The 14,423-nt window shown below is 35.0% G+C and overlaps 1 protein-coding gene across 2 annotated transcripts in view; it reads right to left on the reverse strand.

Annotated features, from left to right (window-relative positions):
- Positions 1-14,193, reverse strand: part of FIGN (fidgetin, microtubule severing factor) — a 134,172-nt gene extending 119,979 nt beyond the window's left edge. Inside the window, exons 1-2 of one of the 2 annotated variants that reach the window (XM_017548078.2) lie at positions 13,655-14,193; positions 12,720-12,889 (exon numbers count right to left, since the gene is read on the reverse strand). In XM_017548078.2, coding sequence (XP_017403567.1) covers positions 12,720-12,744 — 25 coding nt within the window. In that variant the 5' untranslated portion in view covers positions 12,745-12,889; positions 13,655-14,193. The remainder of the gene's footprint in view (positions 1-12,719; positions 12,890-13,654) is intronic. The other variant, XM_017548084.2, reaches the window with a different exon arrangement.
- Between the last annotated feature and the right edge of the window lie 230 nt (positions 14,194-14,423).

Raw genomic sequence — 14,423 nt, forward strand, 5'->3', positions numbered from 1 at the left:
ATCAAACTGAATTTGCCTTAGAAATACTATAATGCTATTTATTGTAACATTCATGGCAGATTTGAGAAAGTAACTGACCCTTCCACAAGCACACAAACCCAATTGGTAAAGCTACTACTGAACCCCTAAAAGACAGAGTTATTTGTTGGAATCCCAGCTAAATTGTTTACTGCCAGGTATTCAGCACAAATTAAATTAATAGACACTGTTTAGTTAGAGAAAGGGGCCAATTAAAATGTTAACCAAAAACATTCATGAATTAAGTTATCATATCAATTGCAGATCGACTAGTTTGCATCTCACATTTTACCACCCAATATCATCATATTTCTCAGGAAATCTGTCTTGAGTACTGATAGGGCACATATTTGCAACTGCCTATTTATCAGACAAAGGACAAAATAGAAAGAAATGCTTTAGGAGGTACTTATTTCCCACGTTCAACTACAAGCAGAGTAGCTGTCAGTCAACTCTACATTGGTAAGAAGTGAATCTAGAAGTCTCAAAGTCTAATATTTTATAATTCTGTACCCTCAAATTTTTCTGACTGCAAACACATGAGAAAAAACTATTTCAAAAGAAAATAGTGATTTAAAGCTATCTGCTATACCTATAATAAAAGTAGGTAAAGATTTATGTTTTATAAGATTTTAAAGATAGCATAATAACTTTTTTATAAAAGAGTTTCAATGCTCTCCTATCTAGAGATACAAAAATAGAATTAATGACTCTAAGCTCCTTTTAAAGTATATAATTATAAAACTATTTTTCAGGGTTATAAAGTCTTTCTTTGGTAATAACATTACATAAAGAATATAGAAGTTTCAATTTTTAAATGAAATATACAATTTTCAAAGATCTATTCTTTAAATATTTTAATAGCATATTTCAATTTTTTAAAGTAAGATTAATAAGATACTAACCAAGTGATAGTCTCCTATGCTTTTATCAATTCAATTCACCAAACATATATTGAATATGTATTATAGGTCTTATAAACACATGTTGAAGAGATTAAAAATAAAAATGAATTAGATGTGTCTGCTCTCAAGGAATTTACAGTTTCATAATTTACAGAAACACAAATGCCTAGCAATCTAGGAGAAAGATGATGGTAAGTGATCTAAAGGAGATATTTCAAATGTTCTAAGGGACAAGTAAGTAGATGTCAAAATCAATCCTAATTAGGGTGCCTCAAAGAAGTCTTCACAGATGATGCAACATCTGACCTGGATACAAAAGTCCTAGTAGAATTTCAACAAGTGGAGAAGCACATGTCAGGAAGTGAAAAGAAGGTGAACAAAGACTAGTTGCTAATAAAGTACAGGAAAAAAGGTATTGCTTTCAGTTTGATAAAAATCCACTTTCATACTAAATATTTTAAGGATTTGGGGTCCCTAACTCCACTGCTTAAGTTAATCTGGTTGCCACTCTATTGAAATCTCTTACAGGAGAAAAGCATTAGCTAACTAGTACCCATCAACTCTTAAGATATTAGAATTGCTGACACTTTTGCATGCAACCAATTAATAAGCGTATTTAATGAATGCTTATCATCTCTTCTGATGGGCTTAACAAAGTAATAAATGGTCCTTGAGCTTTCTACATTGTTTCCAAGATAATTTCTGGAGCTTTTTTACAAGAAACGAAAATATTTTGCAACTTTTAAGCCACTAGCAAGGGTCCAAGTTACTTGAGTTTACTAGTCCATGACAAAGCGTTCATGGAGTATACAAAACTGCAAGAAATCTTAACAGTCATCGGATCACCTCAATCATCTCTTCTTTTATAAAAAAGTAAACTAAAAACTAAGGCTCAGAGAGGTTGAATGGCTTACCCAAGGCAACAAAATGATAGACCATGGGCTTCAGCTGACACTGTCCTTCATCATTCTCATTTTACTGAGGTGTTCTTACAGGCCCGGTAGAAATGTTTTCAGAAGTCTAGATAGGCTGTTGAACTTCCGCCAGATGATGAGCTATCTGTATATGTCATTAGTATATTCAGTTCTGAATAGATATCTTTATTTTCATAACTTCAAACCAGGAAGAATGATATTTTTTTAAAGGTGAAAAGTTTAAGATCTCCTGAGATGTGTAAACGTTTGGTTTACATTAGAGTCATCTGGGAGCTTAAAATTTCATGTAACTGATCTGGTGTAGGGCTTTGGCAAAACTTTTTTATTGTTTTTTGTTTGTTTGTTTGTTTTGGGTTTTTGTTTGGTCATAAAGTTACAGCTAGCATTTACTGAGTTGATACAAAATTTGACATCAAATTTTTCTAAAATCAATTCAAAGTATTAACTCCTTCAATGATTTGAACTTCCATAATGGCAATAAATACATTAGTTTCCAAAAGAAGTCTTAAAAGAGATGTACCTCCACCTTCCATGAATTTTCTTCTGTCACTTCATTTGTGGCCTAAACAACTTGAGTATGTTGAGAGAGAAAAAAAAGAGTCTCAGAATAATTTGAACCATCTTTAAAGGCATATATATGTTTCCACACTTTTAAAATTGCGGGTAGAAAAATGAGAATAGTTCTTTTAATTTGCGTACTCACAAATCCCATATAGTCAGGATTTGACATAGAATTAGTTGTTCCTAAAATGGAGAATATAATTTGTTAAAATAGTGCTACATGCTATTTACTGAGTACTGGTCAATGATTCTTAATAAGTGATAAGGTTTATTTTACAAAATTAATATTCAGATTTAATTTATAAAATTTCCAATATCATTTTGAGTAACAACCACATGAAAACAGTCTTTAACCTTAGCCTTGCCTCAATGACTTTCTCAAACTTGTGGCCACTTCCCCTATTCCTACATATTGTCTTTCATGAAAAAGGTAGGTTGTCCTTGGCAGCAAATGTTGTTTTACTTTTCCCTAATATATAGCCTAACATTATCCTCTTAATTAATTCAAACTACCGCTCATGATCTAAATATCATATTCCAGTGGCTGAAATGAAATTTTGTTATCCAGCTTATCAAGTAATAACCAGCCTTGCAGATAATTATCAAAAAAGAAAAGAAAAATAACAGCTCTTCAAAACGGTACATAGCTAGGTAGGTAGGAAGATGGCTGAGATAGAGAGGTTCTTGGTGAATATTCAAATAGCAAAATAGCAGAAAACATTTTACCTCTAGCCCTAAGCAAAGGACATCAGCAGGCTGTGGTTAGAAAATACAGACAATATGTATTTAAATATGTATTTAAGTATACATGTATATTCCATTCATATATGAGCAACACCTCCCATCTTAGTGGTTGTGGCATTTTGGTGTAGCAGGGTAAATTTTCAAGGATCTGTCATTACATGGTGGTAAAACTATAGATTTTTACCCATCATTATACACAAACCTATACTATATGTTGTACTGTCCTTACTAGATATCTTTAAAAATCAATAGTACCAAATAGTTTACCCATAAGCTCTTTTTACTTTGATGCTAAAATAAAACAAGACAAAAATTAAAAAAAATAAATAAATAAACAAAAAAGGCATTATTGCACTGCATACACTCATTTAGAGATGTATTAAAGAACAAAATATAATAAAAAGCTTTCAGTGTTAAATATTTATAATACTTTAACTGCCAAGAATGTTATTGATGGAGATTTAACACCCATGTTTTAAAAAAATTCTCAAAAGAATTTTGCTTATGTACAATTTTTACTTTTTCTAAAGAGATAGCTGTTCTACCTGAACATCTATTTCTGAATAAAATTCTACTCTCTTACCATCCATGAGTAAATTCATACGGATGATTGGTTGATTAGTACTGTTAGAATTATAGAAAACATATTTTTCCAATTAGGTAACACTTATTATATTCATAGTAGGTTTAAAATCTTCTCAGAAAAAGAAAAAGCACTGTTCATATAGGCATATAAAACTGCAAAGCTGGTAATATTTTTTCCTCCCAGTTTGTCTGACAAGGATTCAGGTCATTTGGGGTCCCAATGTCTACATTTGGGTCCTATCAGTATTTCCCTCCCCAAAAATCCTGCTTAATCTTCTGAATAATGCAAATGAAAATCTCTCTTTAAAAGAGAACTTTGTATTGACACTACTGGCATAGGATACCACGATAAGGGCAGGGGGAGTAAGACCCACATCTTTTGTAAGTTGGGCCTAAAATTGACTCCAGATTTGCAAGGCATGAACAGAAAGTCAATGTTAATATAGATGTGCTTTAGAAAGCAAAAATGGCGATTATTCTTAACAAGTTACATATTGGGTATTATTCTTCAAAAATGACTCATAAAATATCTTTTTAAGTACTTAAAGTCAAGAATGTGTTTTATTCTTTTACCTCTGCTTGAATGTAATTTTTCATTTCCAGGAAAGGATACATTTTCTAACTAACCCCCTTAACCTAATTACTCATCAAGAAATACCAAAAGTGTCCCTGACATCAATACCTTCACAAAGAAAGATATCTATGCACACGCACAAGAACATATTCCATTTAGATAATCAAAAGTGCAATTTTCATTTAAAAGATTCCCTTAGATCCACGTAATTCCTAGCAGTAAAATTTATCAAAAGCACTTAGTTTGCAAACAATAAGAATGCCATATCTATAGCCTTATTTCTTTATCCATATACTTTAATTGAAAAGTATGAACTATTAAGCATAAAAGGATAATAGTACTGTTTATTTCATAGTATTTGCTTGATCTGAAAATGGGGATTATAATGAAAATGCCTTCAATCTTAAGGGGACCTTTTAATCCTACTCAGGATAATTTATCTTGTAAGATTAAAATCAGTGAATCATACCTAATTAAGATTTATAATTTAGCATCATTGAGGTATACGATCTAAGAGAAAGTTTACAATCTTCAATTTGAAATGGAAAGGGAAAAGAAATTAACACACGAAAAATAAAAAAGCTATTTTTGGCATAACAATATTCTATATTGCCACTTATTTATCCAGATTCTTAGTTTGATCATTTTTAAAGCAAACATTTAAAATGAAAATACGACATTCCAAAGTATAGGAGTAAAGCAGGAAATGAAGACTCCCAATTGAAATTATAGTACAGAATTTATAGATAGAACACAGAACATTAGAAAATATGAATAGTGGCTAACTACCTACTAAAATATTTCAAGTTTGCAATGCCTTCGTAAAAATAACTAACTAAATAAAATTTTTTTAAAAAAGGTTCCTAAACTGTGGGGTAAATTTTTAGTTAAATGGGACACTGTTATAATAGTTATTTCTAAGCTTTCTTTTATTAAAGTGCCTATCAGTGTGGAGAGCGATGCCTTGTTGTTACACAGGGCAAAGATTTTTCTTCTTAGAAAGTCTCATACGTAGCATTTCTACCCACAAAGTCTAACAAGGCATTCAAAATAAGTTCAGTTTTTTTCTTCCTCAAAAATATCTTTAAAGCCCCCCACTTTCACCCCAGTCTTGGATTACATAAAAGAATAGTTACTTTTTCCAAGCCCTTTGATATTTCCCTTCCTGGCAGAGTCATCTGATGTGAGAAATATCTTTTGAAAATAAATGGTGCAACTTCAAGTGCACTCAGATCCATACTTGCTGGACATTCCATCATATCTCAGTTTTGATTTGAAAAAGCCACTTGACTTCAAAATTCAGTTTTAGGTATCTCAATATGAAGTTCGATCTCATTGATAAGTACTATGGGATGCAACAATGTAAATGTTTTGTCCACCTATCAGCACAGAATGTTCAAACCAAAGGGGTAAAGGAGTCATATGACTAATTTTCGGGGTCAGGGGGTGAGTATTGAAATACAAGTTGAGAAACTGAGTCCAGGATTTGAAAATAGCACACTGCAACATTAGTGTTACTGCATGAAAGAGTTACTTTTCATCTTTAACACAGCTATCACCACATGTTTATATAGCTAAAATACCACTTTGTAATGTCAAAGTATTAATACTGATACCATTATAACAAGGTTATTTGGGGGGTTTGCCCCTCCTTCTTGTCATTCAATGATTATGCTTTCACTTTTTTAATGCTCAGCAGTTTGTATTAGATAATATAGGATTTCCATACTAAAAAAAAAACAAACCTCATTTTACTTGTGCCTTAATCTAGGAGGGGCAGTGCCTGTGCTTGGTAATAGAGAACCTCCTTGGCTTTTAACTACAAATCTCACTGAAACCCTCCCAACCTAATTATTCTGAGCCTGGGAATAAATACTGAAGTATGTACCTACATGTAACTCATTAAAAAAAAAAAAAGTTCCTTTTAAGAATATTTACACAAAAATTCACGTGATATATAGGAGATATATGAAGACATAGGGCAAGACGAGACAAAAGCAAATACTTCAATCCCCAGTTCAGGTATAGAAAAAGGAGGAGATATTTAGTGGTCTATTTCCCATCAGTTTTAGTAGTATCTTTTTCGGCAGAGGCACATGGAATCATTGCGGAATAGTCAGTCTCCAGTAGGAAACCTAGTGACTTCCACAAAGTTGGCCCTAGATAAAAGTCTGTAGGTGGTGAAGGCAGGGCTGGCTTCATTGACCTATCATTTGTGCAGGCACACAGTCCCCCTCCCCCCAACATACACACACACGCACGCACGCACACACACACAAGCACACACCCAAAGGGCCCTGCATTTTGTTTAATGGTCTGTGTTGCTGTCTTTAAATTAATTTTTGAACAAGGTACCTCACATTTTAATTTTGCACTGGGCCTCAGAAATTATGCAGCCGGTCCTAGAAGAAGGTAAAAATGTCTGTAAATGGTGAGGATAAGTCAAAACATAAGCAGAACGTTTAGAACAACATACAGAAATCCACGGCTTCACATTGCACTACTTTTAAAATGTTATTTGGCATGTTACTATTTCCAAGAATAATATTTCATCATGAACTAATGCATGAAAGTAGAAGTCACTGATTCTCAGGTTAGTTTACTCTTATATATGGATGGCATTTAATCGTCAGTTGTTTAAAAAGCATCCAGTTGACATAAGGCAAACATTACTTAAATCGGAAAAAAACTATATATACATATATATATATATAAAATGGAGTAAAATGCAGTTTCTGTTCTCATGCCAGGAATACATCCACAAGCAGAATGGAATAACTATATAAAATACCAGCAGAAATTAAAACCTATAGGAAAGTAAAGGTATTTTTAACATTATGAAATTGGGTAAAAGAAAACATTTTATAGGTATTTTATATTTTATATTCTGTAGTTAAAAAAAAGCTTTATTGTAAATTATATATCCTTAATAACTGTTTGAAAAAAAGCTTCTCATCCTATGAAAATGAGAACAGAAACCTAGTAAAAAGCAAATTTTCCAAGATAATAAAACACACTTTCTAAAAAACATTTCCCAACACAAAAATACCAATACTTAAGCTGAACTATAGGGTAAAAAAAAGTTTAACCTTGGCCCTTCATATAATAAATCATGCATTCTGTTTTCAAGATGTATCAGTTTCAAAAATGATTGGAAGCAGTGATACTATAAATGCATTGTGAAAGTCATGAGAGCTAAAATATGAGCAAACATATCCATTTATACATATATTTAACATAAATACATCTAAATTGAAATTCTCCTTTGGATTTACTGCTTTGGATATACCCTGAAACAACAGCCCACCATATGCAATGTTAAGCAAAGTATCAATATTCAAATAACAAGACAACAAGCAGATTTGTTGCATTAAATATGTAAATATTATTAAAAGAAAGTGCCATGTGATATCTTGTGTTTTGATGGTTTCTGATCACCTATCTTTTCTGCCTCCTCAGTCTCTTAGCTACTGTTGTCAACAGGTACTTACGGATGTGCGGTACTGAGGCAGCGCTTCTGAGCAAGCACCTGTGGTGCGGCCCTAAGAAAACATGGCATACCTCTTGCTTTTGATTTGCTTCAAACTTATACGTACCATGTATTTTGAATATATTCTTGAATACTCCTTATTTCTACTATTTTACTTTTTAAAATAAACATATCTAAAATAAAACTGCCATTTAAATTATAACATCAAAAATATCAAAAGGATCAGTAATCAGCAATCATACCAAAGCAGCTATGCTTAAAATTTCTACCAGAAGTTAAATGAAAAAGTTAATGTTAAAAATTCAAGTTTAGGAAAAAAAGAAAATGACAAAATCCAACCATGGAAAGCACTTGCTAAACTGGCCATTTATTTGCAGTCTGTTGAAAACATTCTTTCATTTTCAATAAACAAAATGTAGGTACAATCTCTCTCTCTCTCTCTCTGTCTCTCCCCCTCCCCGTGTGTGTGTGTGTGTGTGTGTGTGTGTGTGTGTGTGTGTGTGTGTGTGTGTTAGCTGAAAGGCAGAATAATTTGGGGACTTGTAAGCTTCCAAGTGGTACCCCCAAATAATTTCTAAGTTCAACCAATTTCACTAAAACATTAGGTCTTGTATAACTCAAAAGAAAGACACATAAGTTTTTTTGATTGAGAGTTAAAACTTGCATCATTTTCTGTACCATTTGTTTATTCTAGTTTATCAATGATGCAAGAAAAACAGCAGATATGCTGACTAATCAAGTTTATCTATCAGTAGCATATGTCAATATTTCAAACAAACTGCCGAATAGTTTCTCCCAATCAAAAATTTATAAATCAATTTAAATTCCTGGTAATTAAATGCATTAGCTCTTCAACAATGAACGTAGTACTTTACAAAGAGTATTATGCGAAATCTGCACTCACGAATATGTTGATCAAAGGTAAAACAGCACCTTTTTATATCTATTAAACCAAGGTTCTAAGAACTAGAAAGTTCAAGACATAAAAGCCTGCAATTGTTCCAAATACAACTAGTAATTCTGCTGATTTTGGACCATTACAACTGATTACCTAACTAGGCAATCATTGAAGACATACAGACACACACAAACAAAAACAGGGAAGTATTAGCATAGCTGTCTTCACCTTGAGATGAAAATTCTGAAAAAACAATGCAGACTCTCAAACTTTGTGGATCTGTCCCTAGGCATGAACTGAGTAAGATACTAATTTCTAAAAGGTGACAACCAGAAGCACAGGAAAAAAAAGAATTAACCCATAATGAAATTACCCATATTTTTTCGGGTGGTTTATATTTAGACTATCTTAGAAATGCCAAGTCATAATACAGATGGTCTCTACAGATTCTTAGAAATACCACCTCTTTTCTTCCCTCTGGTTACACTCTTATAGTATCATCTAAAAGTAATTAATGAAATTTCTGCACTCTTGTATATTTATCAGAAGTAACTACCTACAAAAAGGTTTTCAAAGTTCCTGCCTAACATGAATAAAAACCAAAACAAAAAACATTTTCTATTTATGGGAAGGAAAAAAATATCAGCCCTGGAAACTCAGCTGCAGGAGTCTTAAATACAACGAAAGAATAAAACCCACTACTTTCACTCAGAAGATATCAGATACAGTTTAAAGAATCTCACTGATTCAATACAGATAGAAAAATGAAAAATACTGCATTTTCAGAAAAAAAAAAAAGGTGTTTCTTGAAACAATTCCAAACAGACTCTATAAACTGTGTTTTTAGAAGAGAAAAGCAAATCAACTTACACATACGGTTTCCAAACAGAAGTCTTACCCTCTTCCAGGAAAACAACAATAAGACTTTATTACCCTGCTATGATTCTTTCATTTCAGACATGATTAATTAGCAAGTATTACACTTCCCAAAACTCCCAACATACTCTTCCCTATTTATTTGACGATAGATTCACATGAAATAACAACTTGCCTCCAGCAGTGTAAGACAAGTATCCAAAAACTCTGCTTCAAAGAAGGAACACTTCTTTCCTATCTTTGCCTCCCAGAATGAAGCAGGCTGCTTCTAACTGCTTTCACAATGCTTTTTTCAACTTAGTCATTTTCCTAACAATACTTTCTAAATTTTAAATAATGCATACAACATATTCATTATTCAAGAATACATAGCATGTTTAATCTGATACCTCTATTTTTAAGCTGAAATTCCAAAGGACTTATGTGTCCATGTAGTTTATATTGATAACCATAAACATGCACAATTAATAAACAATAGAGACGATGTATGCAAACATGTTTTGGGACATGGTTTTTGTAGAAACAATGTTTCTTTTCCAAATAAAAGCTAATTTTTCACAAATATAATGAAAATAAGAAGCAAGAATTAAGGAGTAAAAGACAGGGAGAAGAGGATAACTAAAATTCGAATGAATGAAAAACTCTTGACTCTCTTTATATTCTTCCAAAATACACTTTCAAAATAATTTTCATTTTGAATAATCTATGTTCAAAATGTCCATTCCATGTGCACCAAGAAGCCAGCCATCACTAAATGTATTACAAACGTATATTTTAACAATCCTCAATTTATAAAGTCTGGGATTTCCCCTTCAACCTTTCAACTGTTACGTCCAGAAAACTTCACACATAGTGAAATCCTAATAAATAGATCCTGTTGGTTCCAAGAAACATTTTTAAAAATCTATACTGGTCAAAATATCCTTGCTTTTTTTTTCTGTTGTATTAAATTTAGGATCAAAAACATCAAAGCAGCTTCCACCTCAGAACTAACTTTTAGAGGATCAATGTGACAAGGCAGTCCCTGATAGATGTTTCTCTTGATAAACGACTTGTTCAAAAGAGACATTGTAGCTTTCATTTCCTGGCCACAACACACTTTTAATTTGCAACAGCAGAGCTGCCAGAGTGTGAGCACTTGCCCACTTTCTAGTCTTTTAGGTTTGTAGCTCTGGTTCCTTTAGGCCACACATTTGAGACAAACAAAATCTAAAAATAATCAGAGTAAAGAATTAGAAAGTAGGAGCCACTAATGCCACTTTATACATATACACAAGTGTCTCCTTTATATACGTGTATATAAACTTTCCCACCTAGAATTCTAATATATGATAACAAGACTCCTAAGTTAACATCATTTGCACATCAGACATTTAAACATAGGGAAATGAATTATGTGACTATTATTTAATAGTAAGCAGAGACTTAAGAGGGTGGCAATTTACACACTCAAACCTGCTGTTAAATGTCATGAATTATATAACTGCCTATGCCAGTATGTTTTTTATGAATTATTGCAAGGATTGTTATTAGTACTACCTAGAAATCACATTTAAGTATCAATACGGTGAACAGTCAAACCATCCAATTTCTGCTCTCAGCACATTGTCCGAGCTCCGATTTAAAATTTATAAATGTAATATCCTCCTCATCACAGGCAGCAGCCCAATCTGCTCTGAATATATATTACAGCTTTAACATCACAGAGGGAAATCGCCCATCTGGCAATCCCATTCGCTCCAACAGCTCCGGGGGAAAAAAAGCTGTGCTCTCTCCTCCTTAAAACATTTCTCAGGGCAAATTATGTGCATCTAAAATAAACAGTCTTCTTATTGATCGCTTCAAAGTCAACAAGTTCCAAATGCAAAATTCAATCAGATCCTTCCTATCGTGTAAGTGTGGTGTGTATTTAGCTCAATAGTCACCAGGGTCCAAACAGAAGTGCATGTCGCGCAAAGGGTCTTGTAGTTCCTCTCTTCGGATTCACATTTGTGTTAGGAGAGAGCAGTGATCACGGCCACACTACAGACCCCTGGCAGATTTGCCCCACTGTTATTTCTTTTTTCATATTCTCTCTTTCCTTCTTTCTTTTGAGGAGGAATTAATGGTCATGGGGTAAATATAACAAATAGAACAACAACAATAACAAAAGCCAGTTTAAAGTGGACATGTCCTTTGGTTATGCAAAATACTTTACATCTTTTTGTTGTTGTTGGTGTTCCCTCTCAGTCTTAATTGAATATCACAAAGTGTACACAGGGCACTGCCACAAGAGCTATTGAAAACCCCCCTCTCACTCCATTTAACTGACCTTTTTTTTTTTTTTTTTTTTTTTGGGGGGGGGTAAAGAAAGAGGAAAGAGCGATTTCAAATGAAGTCAATTTCAGTGCCTGATTATTTAATTCTGTCACAAGTTAAAAGTAAAAAGCGCTGACAGGAAAGACAAGTCAATGGAAAGGGGAAAAAAACCTACCCCTATTCTTTAAAAGGCATCAAGGACTTTGGGCAATCAAAATATATATATTTTTTTATTTTCATGTAAAAGACACCTCTTCACTCAGCGTCCCCTCCAAAAAAAAACACACTCTGAAGAACCGATTACTCCATAAAGTGCAATCATCGAGAGCAGATAGTCAAATTGCATTAATAGATTGAGAAAAATAAAATTTCCATCCAGTCCTGTTCCCGTGTGTGTACATATATATACATATATATATATATATATATATACTTTCATTAGTTAGTAATCTTTCCCAACACTCCTGCTCTCTCCCCTTTGCCCAGCCTCCCCCCTCAAGAAAATAAAAAAACCCACACTGAGTTTAACTAATTTACATACTATTTGACTTCAGCAGTTATATAGTGTATTACTAGTAACATGCAACTTCTGGATGACAGCTAAAACCGATAAAAGTGGATTCAGGTGATATATTAATCAAAACTGCAATATACAAACAAGTGATAGCAAAAGAAAAAGAGCATGGTGACATTAAACATATATTTAAAAAAAAAAAAAAAGGAATTCTATATCATGAGCAACTGTTCGCCAAGCAGTCTTCAATGGTTTTATCATGCTATTTCATTTGTCTTTCCTATTTAGATGCAAAGGAAGTAAATTCCAAAACTGACATACCATAAACACTGGTGCTACTGATCATTTCTTGCTGGCAGCACAAAAAGCTGAATTGGATTTCTCACAAGCAGGAATTCCAAAGGTTGCTTTTCATTAAAGCCACTTTTCCTCTCAGCTATCAAATGTCACTGCCTTGAAACGTGGGCCCTTTCGTCAGGTATTCATTTAACCTACATGCATATAATTAAGGGGGAAAGCAACATCAACAAAAAGGGGATCTCAGATCACAGGAGAAGAAAGAAAGGAAAAAAAGCACATGACCAGGAATGCAAGTCCATGTCAATTTCACTCACTCCCATTGAAACTAACAAGAGCTCCGGGGAGGACGGTAATAGGATCAGTGGATTGTATATACCATTAAATTATACATCTTTCTCTCCCGTTCCTTGCCAACAATACGCCCACCACGCTGTACCCCCTCCTAGATGATGTGCTTACATTTTTCTGCAACCGATCTTCTGACATTTTCTCGTTTCCTCAGCCACGAGATTGTAATTTAACCTCAACTTTTTGTGTGTGTGCAAGATTCTTATTTACACTTCTTATTTACTTAGAAGTTAGTTCCCGAAGAAAGTCTAGCCCCACCCTATGGCTCCGCTTTCTTATTTTTCAATTTTGAAGTAAAAAGATAGTAATAAGTAAGCCCAATATAGCGAAAAGCGAGATTCTTGCAATCGCGAACTCTTAATCCCATACTATTGTTACAATGATTAAGCAGCAAAAATATGCATTATAATGTTTCGGGGCTACTTTGAACAGAGAAATTAGACAGCAGGTTGGCGTACAGAATAGAAACGAGTGTAAATTGAATTTAATGTTTACAGGACAACTCGAAGATCTCTTTTTATTACAGGTCTTGTATGTATTTATATTCTTTAAAAATAAAACAAAAACAAATTTAAGCAGATGGTAGAAAACTACGAAGCTCCTCTTACCTGAACGCGCGGAGAGAGAACCCGATAGGTTAGCGTAGCATCGATCCGATGTGTTTGCTGATGAATGGAAGCTAGGGTTAAGTGAAGGTGCCTATGATTTGAAATCATTCCAAGTTTTTGAAGGGAAGACGGACTGCAGCCTCTGCCATGTTGGAATTTCAAACCCAAAACAGCTGCTTGGAAGGAGCCAGCATGCCAGAGGCTGGGCGCAGGCGCAGAGCGCCGCCGAGCCAAATTCAAATCACTTTCACACTAAGAGCCAAAGATCAGTTTTCAAAGGAGAGAGGGAGAAAGAGACGGAGGCTGCCGTGAGGGAGAGAAGACGGGAGGCAGTGGCGAGAGGCGGGCAGTGGAGAGAGACGGGCAGCGGGAGGACCGGCAGGGAGAGGGAGAGGCGCTCGGAGCCCGCGGAGCTGGAGGGGGAGAAAGGGAGGCGGGAGGCGAGCGGGCGAGCGAGCTAGAGACGCGCCAGAGATTCATGGGCAGGGAGTGCTCAATGGCCGCGCCGCGCCGGCCGGCCGGCCGCTCGGGTCATGTTACACGGCCGGGGCCGCGGCGGCCGCCCAGCCTCGCCGACGCGCTCACGCGGCCCGGAGGGGGCCCCGAGGTCATGATTACGCGCGCGGGGACTCGCAGCTCTCCCTGGGCGCACTCTCGGGCGGCCCAGCCTGGGGAAAGGGGAGCAGCGCCCTAGCGGGGGAAGGGGCCTTTCTTTCCCACGCGTGACCAGCCGGCCCCTGCGCTCCCGGGCCTGCCTTGGAGGGCCCGC

The sequence above is a fragment of the Cebus imitator genome, unplaced genomic scaffold, assembly GCF_001604975.1.
Source record: "Cebus imitator isolate Cc_AM_T3 unplaced genomic scaffold, Cebus_imitator-1.0 Scaffold10, whole genome shotgun sequence".
Lineage (NCBI taxonomy): Eukaryota > Metazoa > Chordata > Mammalia > Primates > Cebidae > Cebus > Cebus imitator.